The sequence below is a fragment of the Psammomys obesus genome, unplaced genomic scaffold (genome assembly GCF_907164565.1).
Source record: "Psammomys obesus unplaced genomic scaffold, mPsaObe1.curated_primary_1811, whole genome shotgun sequence".
In the NCBI taxonomy this organism is placed as follows: Eukaryota; Metazoa; Chordata; class Mammalia; order Rodentia; family Muridae; genus Psammomys; species Psammomys obesus.
Window position 1 is genome coordinate 10,516,296 of NW_026591918.1, and position 16,257 is coordinate 10,532,552.

General features: G+C 46.5%; 1 protein-coding gene across 1 annotated transcript in view; it reads right to left on the reverse strand.

The window, feature by feature from the left end:
* Wdfy4 (WDFY family member 4) overlaps positions 1-16,257 on the reverse strand; it is a 206,044-nt gene that overhangs the window by 57,420 nt on the left and 132,367 nt on the right. Inside the window, exons 43-46 of the mRNA XM_055612466.1 lie at positions 10,900-11,048; positions 5,248-5,368; positions 2,657-2,742; positions 1,035-1,097 (exon numbers count right to left, since the gene is read on the reverse strand). Coding sequence (XP_055468441.1) covers positions 1,035-1,097; positions 2,657-2,742; positions 5,248-5,368; positions 10,900-11,048 — 419 coding nt within the window. The remainder of the gene's footprint in view (positions 1-1,034; positions 1,098-2,656; positions 2,743-5,247; positions 5,369-10,899; positions 11,049-16,257) is intronic.

Genomic DNA, 16,257 nt, shown 5'->3' on the forward strand with positions numbered 1-16,257 from the left:
ATCTCTACTTTTGCCCTTGACCTACTATGCTCTATTCCAGACCCAATTGCCAAGGTAATTCTTCTCAAAGACAAGTCAGGTCCTTCCTTCCTCTGCTGAACCTAACCCCAGTTATTCATAGAAATAATATCATTACAAAGATTCCGGTTCAAAAAATCTTCACAAACTCACCATTAAGCTTATCTGTTTTCAGTAGATCCTTACACACCATATGCAGCAGCCTTTGCCAGGCTAGCCGAGCTCCCTTAGGGCTTCACTTCCACCCCCAAATTCCAGAAAGTTTCCCTCCTGGCCCCCTGTATGATAGATCCATCACTGACCAAGCTTAATTTGTTCATTTTTCCTTACTAAGCCTTCCCTCACCACTCCCAATTGTGTTTCTCAGACTAAACTGAGATGTGTATCCTTTTGAGAATACAATAAACTCAACGAGGATAAAAGAGTCTGGGGTGGTTTTGCTTGTCACTTTGTTGAGTATCAGATATCATATCACAAGCTATCAATATTTTGAATAAATTGATCAAACCGTCCATTCTTAATACAATTTTCTGAATACTATTTCTGGGATGACAACAGACTGCCTGTACATCTGGATAAAACCAGTCCCCACCTTCTTATTCTCATTCTCAACAGAAAGAAAAAAAAATTGATCTTAGATTGGCCTTCCAAGGAGCCGGGTCCTTGCAGAAGAGGTGCTGCTAAGTTTGGGAGAAGAAAACCATTCTCCAGAGCAAGATGACCCACATAATAATAATGACCACATAATAATACTCATTATATTGAGTATCGCTTATCCAAAATCCTTAGAATCAGAAATGTTCGAATTTCAGGCAGTTAAGGAATTTTGAATATTTGCATATACATAATGAAGTGTCTTAGGTCTGGGACCTAAGTCTCACCCTTCTAGGGTAGGGTATACTTGCCATTCAAGCCTGAGTATATTGGGAAAAAAATTGCAAACAAATGACTGTGCCCTTTGCATGGCTCCAGAGTGGGAGAATGAAGACAAAGCATGCTCTGTGCCCCAACATTACCTTAGGTCGAAGAGGTCCTCTGCATTGCCTTTCCCTTTCAAGCTTGGTTGGAAAGTGCAAAAGCTAAAGAAAAAAAAAGGAAATAGTTTCATCAGCAGAGTCACAGCTCTCCCGCCAGCAGGAGAAACAATGTCAGAACTGGTAGTTCTGCTTGCCCCATCATGCCCCTCATCATGCCCTGCATTCCTGGTCACTGGGCCTCAGGTGCCTATAAGGTACCTACACCTTTGGCAGCCTCTTGCATCGCAATAGCTAGGTCCGTTAATAACAACAATGGCAGAAAACAATAGTTACTAAATCAAGGGGTTTGAAGGTCCTTTTGGGGGCCTAGCCACCTTACCTTTCAGTGACCGATTTGACAACTACTTTTGCACCTTCCTGTGTAACACTGTGGGCTCAAAGGTTATCTTAAGTCTCCTAGAGCACACAGTCTGCATTAGAGCACCTGCTCAGTTAATGTTGGAAATGTACATGTCCCTCAAAGACCCTGTAGAAAGGCATGGTTCCCAGGGTGCTGCTATTGGAATGGGACGGTGGGGAGATTAGATGAAATGAAGGCCTGTAGGTCATTGTTGGGCCTATTCATAAAGGGGACTGTGGGTCCCACACTGCCTCCTTTGGCTCCTGTTTGCTTTCCTGCCATGGGGTGATATCTCTGGCACATGCTGTTAGCATCATGCACTGTTTGACAACAGGCACAGAGTAATGACACCAACTGGTTGAGTACTGAGACCTCCAACAGGTGACATCAGATAAACTACTTCCTATAAACTGGTTACCTCAAACATGCCATTAGAGTAGCAGAACGGAAATGCCACAGTACAGAGGGGGGACATGAGGCAACTTGAGCACTGAGTGTCTGCTCAGCCCATTCAGACAACAGGAGTTACATGATTTAAATGGAAGTGTCCGTGGCAGACACAAGCCTGTGCACCGTTTTCCTCCAAGTCCTGTCCTGAATGTGGCAACTGGCCCTGGGGTCACTTACCGAATCAGAAAAGTAAAGCCAGATGCTCCCTAGTTCAGGGGGTCAGAGGTCACCTGCTCCTCCACCTCGTGTGCTCGGCTGGTGACCAAGACCCTGCCCTTGTCTCTGCCTAGTTTTTCCACAGATCTGTCCATTTCTCTGTGGCTTCAGTAACAATAGAAATAAATAACTTTGCATATTAGAAATTCAGACACTGTCATTGCTGAGATTGATTCATCTACACGGAGAAGGGGCTGAAGTGAAACAGCAGGCTTCTCTTAGAAAAGACACTTAGGCTTGGAGTTCTTTCCACTGAAATATGAAATTGGGATGCCTAAAATTGGCAATTGGAATCCAATAGAAATATTAAGCCAAAAAAAAAAAAAAAGACTTGGAAAGTTAGAAAATACAGCCAAAATATTCTGGCAGGTCCATTACATGCCAGCTTCTTAAAGAGCCTGCCTCTGCATGGCTTTCTCCCTTCAGTCACTTGTTTGTACATTGTCCCAAAAGTCTGAAAGTTCTTCCTGTACTTCACCTAAGTTCTGCTTGCTATGGGTTATGCAAACACTTTTCCTCAGAGTAGAGCTGGGAAATCTCTGTGTGTTAAGGGTTTAAGAACATTTATTTGAAATGAGAATTTCTCAGTCCTTACATTTTGAAAGCTTTACTCCGGTCATTGTTGTAGAAGACGAGGAGCCTGGAATACCCATTCTGGAAGAAGATCTCCAGGGCAATATCCTGGACAGAGAAACCACGTCATTATGAATGATGCCTCCCAGAACAGAGGCACCCCTGGGTGAGGGCGGGGGTGGCGGCTTCCCAAGGGGGTCACTGTGGTAGGAAGCCTTTGTGGTTAGTGTGAACCTCTCTCTAGCCGAACCTAGGGTGATGGGTGAGTGGGGCTCGGGTCAGTGGATGCTGCCACAGATGACGTCTGCAGGGGAGACAGGAAGTGAAGGCTTCATTTGCGGGATGGGTGAAGTGCAGGCAAAGGGAGAGCATGCTGAGTTGCACACTCGAGTTCCATAACATTTCTTGGTCATGGGCTTGGTTTCCTAAAGTAGAGATCACCTCACCAGAAATCCCCGGAAGTTATGGTGTAGGGATGACTCTCCACCTAGCCCATGGCAAATTCGTCTGTAGACACAGAACACGGAGGTGCTTCTCAAACGCATGTTGCTGAGACATCCTGATGTGGCCACACCGCAATGCCTGAATAAACTCTACATGATTTTCTTGCTTTTCTTTGGTTGTTTCCTTTTCTTCCTCCTTCTCTCTCTCTCTCTCTCTCTCTCTCTCTCTTCCGTCTATTCCAAGCTACGCATATAACAGACTTGGAATAAGGGATACCACAATTCCCGATGTGGGATGAGCCATAGGGATGACACGCATCAGGGCAGGGGGAGAATTCCCAGGACTGAAGAGAAAGCCAGGGTGACAGAAGCCTGGACATGAAGGGTCAAGCATCAGCCTTGGGTCCGGGGTTATGCAACCAGCCCCAAGTACGACCTGCTTCTCCTGGAGGTCAGCAAGTTCTCCCAGCCTGGTTATCCTGGCAGGAGGGGTATTTATGTGGGCACCTTAAGTTCTTTTCTACCAAGATGTACAAGAATATGAGTTGCTTTTCTCTGTAGAGAGAATGATGAGGCAGCAGAATCCAGTCCCTAGAGTTTACCCAGCTTACCCAGATCCCCTCAGTGGCAGGCTCTAACTCTCCTGGGAGAACCCAGAACTGGATAATAAATGTTTCTCCCTCAGACATCCTGCCTCTTGGAGACACAGATGCTCTCCCACTTCTGACTTCCACACCATCCAAAAGACAACCACCTGGAAGCAACCACTAATTCCTGGGAAGAAGGAAACACATTCACGATGACACCAAGCTGTGTGTATAACCTGCAGGACAAGCATAAGAGCCTAGGAAAGGACCAGGCACAGACTGTGTGCCTGACATGTGCTCAGTGCTGTATGTACAGTGTAGGAAGGGGTAGGCACGGCTGCCTGGGACTAGAGGGTGAGGTGGCCTGGAGAAGCGATCAAGGGAACCATAACGGGGATGAAGCCATGGACCAGCCACAATGCCTGGGATCTTCCTGGAGGGGACTTCTTCCATTCCCTGTCTCACTCCGTTCTCTCCTTTTGAAGAGAGCTCAGAGTCAGGAAAAACAGTAAGAATCAAAATATCAGGCAAAAGTAGCAACGATGGAGGAAAAGGACTGAGTAGACCATGGTCTGCAGGGTAGCTGGAACTCCCTAGAATTTACTCCCTTGAAATGTCTCTCTGAGCTTTAGATTTAGAGGATAATGACGTTGCTGCAGGAGGATTACATGAGGAATTGAAGTGTTCCACACACCCGCAAATGAAGCCACAAATCCAAGGATCCCTTATTAGATTCTTCCAAGTTAAACAGTGCCCCTTTCTGTCCTTGGGAACTATCGCAGAACCTGTAGAGAGGGATGAACCCTGGCCGCCTCCTTGTTCTAGGCTCTCATCTCCCTGTGTCCTGAAGCTGCCTTGAAGGCCTTAGTGCGGCAGCCTTGCCCTCGGTGAAGTCAGACTGATGGAGATAAGTTGGGATGTAGGCACTAGGACCCAGAGTTCTTCCTCCTGCTCATGCTGCAGGTGACACTTTCGAATCTATGCAGAAAGTGGCGCAGGAGCTCATGGCTGAACTCACTCTCTTGCAGCAGCTTCCACCTCTGTTTAGCACATAGGAAGCCTTCGTGGTCAGTGGGGAGGTTCTGGAAGACGTATCAGAGGGGACAGTCATCAGGTCCCTAAATCGTTTGACCTGGGAGATAATAAGTTCAGAGCTAGGCAAGTTCCGGGGGAAGTCAGGAGTGGGGACTGGTGACGTGTGTTCAGGATGCCTCTGGATCATCAGCATTCCGTGATGTCCCAAATTCTTAAAATCATGTTTTGACATTCTTCTTAAACCTGATTAGAAGCATTATCCATATTAGCGCATTTCTGCAAGGAATGGGGAGAAGATGCTGATTCTTATAAGAGCCAGTGAGCAAGAACAGCCCAGCAGTTAATGGTCTGGGCAGAGAGCCTGTTGAGGTTGCCGCGGAGCATGCCCAGGGAAATGATGCTCGTCGTTTCTCCACAAGAGTCCTGGGCTGTATGTAGCAGACATGGGGGATCACAGAGAGGTGCCTCTGATGACACCTGGTTCACCTCTGTCATGATAATCAACCCTCTCCTTACACCCTGGGTGGGGTCAGAGCCCCTCAACTAACCTGCAAGAGAAAGCGTGCCTGCCGGAGCTCTCTGAGGTCGCCGTAGGCATGGCGCTGGCAGGAGTACTGGTCAGAGGACCTGTCTTTGCTGCACATGTTGAAAATGAAGGGATCGCTGATGCTGAAAAGGAAGCAAGATACACCCGTGTGGACACCCATAGGAGAAAGTGCTGATAGGCTCGTCTCCTGGACCCACAGCTTCAGGGGGACACTGGAGGAGGGCTACAATTGTGCCAACTGTTCTGTTGGCCTCTGATGACCTGAAAGGCTGAGTGCTTCACACCTATTCTGCTCTGCCCTTGAAGAGTAGGCAGAGTACTAGTGTCATTGGGGCAGAGTCATGGTGATCCAGGGTGCAGAGCTGTGTATGTGAGAAAACTCCCTGGGTTCAGAGGTCTAAAAATTTGTTACATCACATGGCTATTTGGTACCTTAGACCCATTTCTCCCCAATCTTGCGTCAGTAGTGACCCTGGGAGCTCTTCAGATAGACCGCCCAGAGTTGTTGAATGTGTCATGAGATAAAGATCCACTGATAAAGACATGGTGTAAGACATCTCAGAAAGAACTCCTTGGATGCTGGGACTCACTTGGTTTGCAAGGTACAGGCTTGGTTGAGATAATGGGATTGATAGCCTCCTAAATTCTCAAAAGCTAGGCCTTAGAGGGCCAACCAGCATCCTGCCAAAGAGCAGAGCCATGACACATGTAACTGGAGTACCACCTCATGTGACATGGAGTCTCTAGGACACAGAAGGTAGCCCAGGAATAGGATCACACAGGGATCTCAGGAGGCTTTCCATGGAAAGGGTCAGAATGAGCCTGCCTATTTTGAAGCAAGTAGAGAGGGAAGAGAACCTCAGATCTGTACAAACACTTCTTCTCAAAGTAGTGACCATTCTGTGTTCTTGAGACACCAGTGCACCTTGAGGTGAGCTGGGTGTTTTCAGCACCCACTTCGTTGTGAAATAAAGTTAACTTCCCTCTTAGCCAGATCCATTTCTGAATAGCTAGGCCACATGGCCAGGTTATTTGCATTTATTTAGATTTTATTTTTATCTTAAACTGTGTGTAGACTGCTGCAAACTTTCTGACCATTCTGATAAAATTTCCCTTTAAGATAAATGATACCTGCCCCAACACATCGATGCTAAAGGAATTCATGTTCTGATCACAGGCCTAGTGAGGCCAGAGGTGAAGGAACCCTGGCCAAGGTGGAGATATGGGGGTTACCTCCTGATTCTAGCCCCTAGAGGAACCCATGAGATCGCTATGCAACAATTCTGTAGCTGAGAGTGGTCAGGCTGTCACACACCCAGTGGAAGTTTCCACTCTAGCCAGTGGTGGTCTAGGTTCCATATTATGAAGAGCTTAAACCTTCATGTCTAGTTGAAGGTCCCTGTAGGACAAGGTGGAACTCAGGACTCTTTGGGTACCCCTTATGCAGTTATCGTTAAAGATGCAAACTCAGGCTCTTTGCAACCCCTCCTGGCCCTCCTCAGAGCAGCCTTCCTGGACCCTCTGGTCAGAGCCACACTGCTGTAGGGCTAAACAAAAAGAAAATGTGGTTTTTGTTTTGGAAGCCTTGGCCAGGAAGCTATTTCTGACTGAGACTCCTTGTGCATTACCAAAGCCGCTGCTGGGTCTAAGTTGAGCTGTTTCTAAATATTTCTGACTTTCAGAGAGGCGAGGCAAGGGTGATAACCACACCTCCCACCCTTTGCTTAAGCCAAACATCATCTAGACGAAGCTCTGGTGGGAATGACAACTGTTAATCTTTTCTGTGCCTCATAGACCCCTGATATGAAACCCACAGAAAACACTCTGCACCTTAGCTTCACCACAGAGCTGGTCAGCAGCTCCTGTGCAGCACTGACAAAAGTAGAGGCCTTTGCTCACAGCTTCTGTGCCCTCCTCTTCCCCTCAGCCCTGTGCATGCTTGTTAAGTGATTGTCATGCACCCTAGCTGCTCAGTACTTCCCTGCCCAGTGTTTGTTCTGATCCTAGATGAGTCTCCCCTGAACATGCACCATGGTCTTTTCCAGTTATAAGCCTGGAAGCTGCTTTTGGGAGGTGACACTTCCCCTAAGGTTGCATTTTGTTATTGCATTCAAACCTAGGTCCTCTTGATTCTTAAACCCATGCTCATTCAGTAGTGTCCTTGGAGACAGCAAGGCCACCTCAGAGTGTTTGCAGAGCTCCTCCACAGCTTCCCACCTTTCAGCTTACCCCACGCTATGATTCTACAACCGACACCTGTGAAACGTTGGCAACCTGAAGAAAAAGTGTCCTGGAACTTGGGGACATGGGGAGAAAAGAAAGAAACATTTCCCTCATGCTTGTAGGAGCTGCATAACCATTTATATAGGACAGAATGGGCAGACACGGATCCTCAGAAAAGTTAAAGTATGTCCATTGTTGAGTTCACCGCTACAAGTCCAGGTTGAAGTCGGTCACATGCAGTATTCATATAGGTGTCACTGGGTGCTTTGGATAACCATGCATCTTATATATCATGCTCAATAAATCAATGCTGAGACATCCAGGGTGAGTGGGAAAAAAGGAACAGATTGGTCCCTGTTTATCGTTAGGTGGACCTGTTGTTACAGTTCACAGGATGCTGTTCTACTTCATATGTCAAGCAGCCATCTTGGCATATGAAATTGGCTAGAGTGACCTCAGTATAGCTTTTAATAGTTACATTAGAGAAATCCACTATGTCAGGTAAATGATGGTCGTGACACTGACTGGCTTGCTCTTTGACAGATGAGGTAGGTTTCAAAATAAAATATACTGCAGTTTGCCCCTATTTGAGGTCACTAAATTTTGTCAGAATGATGCTGAAAGTTTGTGACAGTAATCTCAGGGATCTATACTCTTCATATCTTTGTTTCTGTGGAGCCACCACGATGCCACACACACTATGGATGTTTAGTGACTTTGCAGAATTGAATTCAACAGATAAATGATGCCCAACTCTGCTCACAGACATGGAAAGAGTAACGGGTTCCATACCTGACCTGGAAGGTTCAGGTGGATGATACTGTTTAAGGTAAAATTATGACTCCCTAAAGTGTTATGTTTATGTCAGAGTGGGACTTTGTTTGAACATGGGGCATTTAGAGAAGCCATCAAGTCAAAGTCACCAGAGTGGGTTCTAATCCAATACAATTGATGACTTCATAAAAGGGGAGATCTGTGAAGACATGAGACAAAAGACAGCTTTGTAGCTGGAGTGATATGTCTATGTACAATTCAAGGAGTTCCAAAGGTTGCCCAGACAACAGAAGCTAAGGGGAGAGGAGGTTTTCCTTCTTGAGCAGCTGAGACAGTGGGTTCCTGCTGACACCTTGATTCATCCTTTTAGATTATAAGGCTGCTTAGCTATAAAATTCTGTGGTTCTTTTGGGTCACCTAATTCTTAACAGCCCAGATAAACGAATGCAGCCACTAACCATTCCGAAGGGAAACCAGTATAAGAAGGAGCCCAACCTCTCAGAGCTTCTTCACCTCAGCAGAACATGCCTGAGTCCAGTCACTGATGGGGCATCCACAGTGTTCTGGGGCTTTATTGGGGGATATTTTTGTGGTGCATCAGCGAGCCTCTTCCAAGGTCTAATGCCCCGCAGTGCTCAACTTGATGGCTTTTAAAGAAGCATTTCAAGTTTGACCCTGCTTTATTTTTAACAGGCTTATTTCTGTATCTTCCTTAGTCTCCATGGTCAAAATAAGGCCTAATCCCCATTGATCTGATATGATCTGTGAGCCTGGCTGGGAGAGCTGCTTTTCTAGTAATAACAGCATTTTCTCAGGCCATAGACGAGACCTGGGGCAGTGGTGGTGGTAGTGGGGGTTCTTGGGGTGACTAGAAATACCTCGGCAATTCCCTGCAAACATCCCAAATTGTTTGCACTCTACCTGGAGTCTAGAAATGCATGTTTCCAGACATGGGAAGTCACTCTTGCCATTAGAAATCAAATGCCCGACCACGGGGCTTCTATTACAAGCACAGAGATAGACAACTTGATGATGAAAACAAAGTGTAACTGATCAATAGTATCTTATCTAAGGCCAGTTCAATCCAAGCCTAGGTGAAGCCTGAAGCAACGGGTTGTGCATGTCATTACATGGGCATGCTGAGCAACTAGAAAGAGCAGAGAGCTTCCATCAGCATAGAGAGGCCAGCCTGCAGACCCACTGTCCGTATTGATCACTATCAATAAAACATGAGCAAGAAGATGAGATGAGTGTGCCAAGTATTAATTATGCTCCTCCAGCTTTGGAAAATCATCAAAGACTTGGAGCAATGGGAGAGGTTTTGGTATGAATAAAAGATGGAAATTATCAGAGAGGACATTAGTAAGTATAAAAAAGCAAATTTTAACACTAATGTAAATAGGGTGGGCTGGCATGCACTCTTCTGCATCCCCTTTAGCTCTGGCTTCCTGACACAAGCTGGGAATCACGACGGCTGGGAGTTACAGTTCTTGCTATTGAGAGGTCAAGACTGACTGCTTTGCCAACATCCAAAAACAAGGGTTTTCAAAGTCTGGTCCCTGGTGACTAGTAGAATCAGCCTGAGCCAGGAGCTGGCAAAATATCAGATACTCCCGGACATACTGTATTAGAAACCAGAGAAAGGACAGAGCCCAGAAGTCTGTGTTCTAATGATCCCTCTGGGTGACTCTGGAGTAAGCCACTTTAAAAGTCACCAGGCTAAGAAGTTGCTCTGTCAACCCAGGAACCTTTGCAGACCACAGTGAAAACAACAACAATAACAAAAAACTCTCCATCTCTTAAGAGCAAGGACCATGAGAAAACACACAACTCGACAAATTTCAAAAAGCCGTAAGTTTGACTTTGAGTGGTTTTCCTTCATGAGCACAGAGTAGTCAGTAGGAGATAGCTGAACCCTCAAAAACCAAAGATTTGTCACTACAGAGTGGCCTTAAGATTTCCTGTTGATGATGTCTGCTACTAGTTGGGGTAAAGGTGGGAAACCTGGTGTCTTTCCTCATTTGGTTGTTTTGCGTTGTTTTCTTGAGATAAGACTCTAACCTATAGCCCTTGCTGGCCTCCAGGTTGCCATCTTTCTGCCTCAGCCTCCTGAGTGTTGGTGTAACACATGTGCCACCCGAGCCAGATAGTGGCTCAGAAAGTGCAATCCAAATCTCGCTCATTGTGAGAGCTTAGCCACATCCTCAGGCAGCTCTCCCTTATCACATCAATGTCAGGATGTCTCCCAACCATGGTCACGAAAGTGCCCTCCACACCCCCCACCCCATCATATATATTTTGTTCTAGAATGGTAGTGTGTTCCAACCTCTTTTCCAAGAAGCCTGTCTGTATTGCCTATGGACAGCAGCCACTGTCTCGGTTGTTGAATGTGTACCCTGAGATGGGTGAAGCCTGTTATCCAAATAACCTCAGGACAGGTCCCCAAGTGCTGTGGCACAATGCCTGGTAGGAAGCCATTCAGAGCTGCCATGTTTTACCCAGCCCGGAGGCTGGCTTTGGAGAGTCACAGCCATACAGCCATGGCTTCTCTTTCATCCCGTGTCTCTAAGCCCACAGTAAACAGTAGACAGGGGAAGAGAGGGAACGGGAAGGGGGCAGGGCTCGGAGGAATCCGCCAGGGGAAAGGAGAACTCACTTGGATAAGCAGTGGCGGGTGCAGTAGACATCACCCGTGGGGGAAAGAGTGAAGTTCTCACAGATATAGAAGTGCTGCTGGCCGAAGAGCAGGATCCCTTCTGAGACCAGGTGCCCCTGCACGATCACCAGGGGGAGCTTCTGAGACACCTGGAGGAAGAGAGGGTGCCAGAGTCAGACGGTATGCATGGGAAACATGCCCATGGCTCTTGTGAAGGACGGGGCCAAGGACCAGCCACTCACAGGACATTTAGAAGTGACAGTGGTAGTGACTGGCAAGAATGACAGGCCACAGTATCCCAACCACAAGCCATGTGGCTCATTTATACCCTGTGTAGTTTTGAATCTACCCGTGGACACAACCACCTTGGTCAAGCCATCTGGATGACATTTTTAAAACTATATAGATCTTTTGAGATGAAAATTATAACATTTCTCCCTTTCTTTTCCTCCCTCCAAATCCTCTGCTATATCCCTCCTTATTTTTTTTTAATTCAAACCCTCTGTTGCCATTAATTGTTGTCACACACAGACACAGAGACACATATGTGCACACTCTGTCCGTATAATGTTACTCATATGTATGTATTTGGGGCTGACCATTTGGTATTGGATAACCAGTTGCTGTGCTCTTCCCTGGGAAGACGATTTCTCCTTCTCTCAGCACTTCCTAGTTGTCTGCAGTTCTTTGTGTAGGAATAAGTCCTTTTGTGCTTTCTCCTATCCACATCAGCGTGTCTATTGCTCTTGTCTTTGTTCAGCTCATGTCTGGGTGGTCATGCTAGTGAACTTTCTGGGGATAGCCTCGGTATTTCTAGGAGATACATCTCACAACAAATGTCCTGGATCTTGCAGTCTCTCTGCCCCCTTCTTCTGCCGTGTTCCCTAAGCCCTATGCTGGAAAGTGTTTTATACATCAGTTGGGACTGACCGATGTGGTTCCTAAGCATGTCAAAGTCCTTCCCTCCCATTACAAAGCTCCATAACAAACAAAGTACCCCCAGTTCATAATGAGACAAGTTTTACTGGGGACAAACATTTTTTTCAGGGACCAGCTGGTAATGGCCAACAAGTAGCTGAGCACAGGTATGTTCAGAACAAATGCAAGCCTGGTACTGCTCTCTCTGTAAAGCCAAGGCAAATGTGGGTACAGGGTGCTCGCTGTCCACGCCGACTCTTGCTCCTGGACCGCAGCCCACACTGCTTCACTGACAGGCAGCACCTGGGTCAGGATCATATTCTCCCCCAGCGACAACCTGCCCTTAGTCACAGGTCAGCATGGAGTTAGAAGGCTCGGAGCCTTTTGCCTCCACTCTGAGCCAATGCTTGGGTGTGATCGTTTTGTACCACAACTGTACCAAGCCAGCTCTGACTTTCCCACTCCTAAACACTTCCTGAGAACATATCTACGGGGAGATCCTCGCTGGTTTTCTAAGGATTCTGACCTGTGACAATGACTCAGATTCCAGCATGAATGGATAACTGATGAATGAAAACTAAAGAGACTAAGAATAAGGCCAAGGTCGATATTTTCTCAAAATATTTCATCCTTACAAATGCAGAACTGAAAGGCAGTGGTGGCACAGGCTTGTAATGCCAGCACTCAAGTGTGAAGGAGCAGGAGTGGCTGAGAGAGATGGACCCAAAGGCTGAATGTGGCATATACCTATAAATGCCAGTGCTAAAGTCAGAGGCAAGGAAGGGATGTGTGTGTGTTTGTCTGCATGTGCGTGTATGTGTGTGTAAGTGTGTGTGTGGGGGAGTGTAAGGGTGATCTAAGGGCTGAATGAGGCATGCACCTATACACCCAGCTACTTGAGAGGCTAAGCCAGAAGAATTAGTTGAGAGGATTGTTTGAAGCCAGCCTGGACTGCAAATGAAAACCATATCTCCAAAACTAGAGAAGTAAGTAAAAATCTTACTACAATCATTAGGATTGTGGTCCATTTCAGCCAAACCCATGCTGAGGCTCAGTTCAACTGTCACAGCCTGAGTTGGTGAGGCCTCTGGGAAAGGCAGGTCTGGCTTTATAATAGATCCAATCAGTTTTCTGTTTGGTGAATTCAGTGCACTGTGGTGTGAGGGTGTTTCATCCTACAGTGCGTTTATAAGGGCGAGAGGGGAACCAGGGCGGGAATCAGGGAATGCCTGTTGCCCCTGATGGTCTTCTGAATGCCTTGTCTTTACACAAGCACCATATTTCCAGTTACCTTGCTAAGGCTAGTCTTCTCCCTGAGCAGCCCACTGCAGAGCTCCTCCTAACTGCCTCTTGTCGACTTGTCTGACTTTCACTAATGGCTGCAGACAAGTCCCACGCAGCGTGTTTGACCAGTCTTTCATGGAGTCACTTGCTTTCAAATGCTTGGCATGCACAGTGCTGCGACAGCCACCTCCACCCTCCTACTGCACATGTCACTTTGAATTGACGGATACAGCTGAGGAATAAAGTTCTAGGAAGACTGGAGGCCCAGGGTGGGTGTGTTTTCAATCCTCACAGCTATTGCCAATTGCTCCCTTGCAGATCGGCACTAAATTTATGCCTTTCCAGCATTGTTAGGAGGGTGCTAACCATAATCCTAAAGAAACCTCTTTTCTTTATAAAGCAGCCAAGCCTCAAGTCCTTTAGTATAGTCTCACAATACAAACGGATAACAGAGAGTTACTCCAAACCATTTAAACTTTTTTTTCTTGTATCTTTTACAGTTGAAAATCAAAGGTTCCACCCTCAAGTTCATAAGGTGAAATGCAAAGCCACAGTACCAAGGCTGGCCTAGGCAATCCCAGAATCTCTTCCCCTCCCCTCAGTACCACCTCCATTAAAACCTCCACAGTTCTTGCAGTGGGGCACATGCCAAGATCTGATCTGATGCTTCCCTTTGGGGAGGCTTAAGTAACAACTAGAATAAACCAAACCACAAGAAAAATGTAAAGAGAGTGGGTTAATAGCTTAAAAATTGATCCTGCTAGAAAAGAAATGGCATTTTAAAAACTAGAAAATGAGCCCAAGTGAACTATTACCTGCTCTTCCATTTAAATGAGCCCTGGGAGGGCCCCATCCGTGTTTACTCATGACTGAGAAGTCCCTCATGCCTTGACACTATTGATCACTCCAGACAAGGGAAGTTTTGCTTATCCAGGAGAACTTTTTAAAGACCTGCTAGATGATATATGGCCATTCCCAGTGGGTGGATAACTAAAAAAGTAAATACACCTCCAGCTGCGGACCACGACCAACAGGTTGTCTGGAAAGCTAGAGAGCCTAGAGATGAACTGCGAAGGACAACAGCAGCAGGAATCACTGAGTGGCAGCTCACTAGAACACATGGCCCCAGAGCAAGGCCTCAGAGGTGTGTCTAGGAAGGGCAAGGTCGACCACACATCTCTGGGATCTGCCTGTGGCACCGTTAGTCTCTACTCTGCTGTCACACTCAAGTTCCTAGGTGGAAAGCCGAGGCCTGGAGAGGTCCCTGGAGGCAGCCGTCACCGGAGCTGCCCATGTGTCTACCCTCTCTCTTCTGTGTGTGACCCTTCTTGAGTTCTCAGCACATGCTATTAGGACTAGCAAATGGATCAGGTACAATCCTCCCTTGGTAACCTTGGAGATGCTTCCACAACCTCTGTCCACTGCTACCAAGTTCCACAGACACTTGAGTCCTTTCCATCTCCCCTATTGATTTAAAGCTTCTTTAGATGATTTATAATAGTTAATATAATGCCAGAACTGTCTGCACTGCTGCACCCTATTGTCTAAGGAAGAATGGAGGGATTGGAGCCTGCAAGAGCTTAGTACAGACACAGTACTTAAAAAAAATTGTTTTTAATTCACAGGCGGTTGTTTAATCCATTGACACAGCAACTTAAGGTATGAGAGTTTGATTATATAGCCTATTAAAAAAAAAAAGATTGCTGAGGAAAAAAAGAAACTAAATTAAAACTACCAAAAAGGGAACAGGCTGCAAAACTCCTATTTGTGTTGATTGCCATGAACTCTGGTATCTACTTTCTCTAAGTGCATGACAGGTACCTAAATCATCAGTCACACCAGCAGTGAGAAAAGAGAATCCTAAAGCAATGTGGACGTTCTGCTTGTTTGATTCCATCAACACAGCAATAACACAAAGAGGCACAGTGCCGGCTCTCTTTAAGAACGTCTCTCTCTGAGACAAGGAGCAGGAACGCCCTCTGCCTGCCAGGCTGTGCCACTTCCACGGTAAGCAGCTAAGTTAAGCCTCCCTCCTTTCTTGGCAGGCTCTAGGACCAGGTGGAAAGAGTGACTTTGACTTTGACACTGTTACCTGCTCCAGTATACTGTGAAACATACCACTAGTCCAAAGACATGTCAAAGCACAATGCCCACCATCGTTGTCAATAAGGATGAGTTTGACTGGCAGTGTGTCTAGCCAGGATCTCTGAGTGATATGAACCTGGGCTTGAGGGTCTATTGAGATCCTAAATGCTCCAAAGGTTTGTGTGTGAAAGTCTTGGTAGCCATCTGGCTGATGCAATGGCTGAGAGGCTACTGGACTATGAGGGCTCTGACCTAAGGATTGTATTAGTCCACCAATACATTTGCCACTTCCTGCCTTCTAGAGAAAGTAAGTCACTTTGGGCCTTTCCTTGAACAGCATAGCTTGCCCTGGCTGCTCACGTTCTCTCTCAGCTTCCTACTCACCAAACAGTGAGAGATCAATCCCTGCCACATGCTCCAGCCCTTAACTCAGACCCAAGGCAGCAGAGCCCAAACCTCTGGGCACTCTAAGCTAAAACAAACCTTTCTTCTCTTTAGTTGTTTTCCTCAAGCATTTTGGCAGAATGACAAAACGCTGACCAATAGACATTTACAAAAAGAGTAGCTCACGCGAGAGTCACCAATTCCACATCCCAGGCTGCATTCCTGAAAGTTTCTTTCTACAGGTGCAGGCTTGGGGCTTAGAAATAGCATTCTGAGAACACACCTAAAAGATTCTGGCGCAGATGATCTGAAGAGCACACATTCTGAAGGTGAGCCACGGATACCAGCTAGGCAGAGAACAAACTGTTTCATCTGATTTAAGCACATTGCTTGGGTTACACTTGTCTATTTATTCCTTCATTCATTTTTACAAAGCAGGATTAGCAAGTGCCCCACCTACTGGAGACACAGAAGGAATGGAATCATGCCTTCAAGAGGTTTATGGTTTAAATGAGCCTGCTGCACAGCAAGGGGAGGACATGACAGGCTTTTGAAAATGCAGTGAAAGGTGTCTTGCAAAGGCTGCCTGGGAGAGAAAGGAATTCACAAGGAGGTGACCCCAAGGAGGTGAAGGGTAAAGTGTGTGTGTGTGTGTGTGTGTGTGTGTGTGTGTGTGTGTGTGTGTGT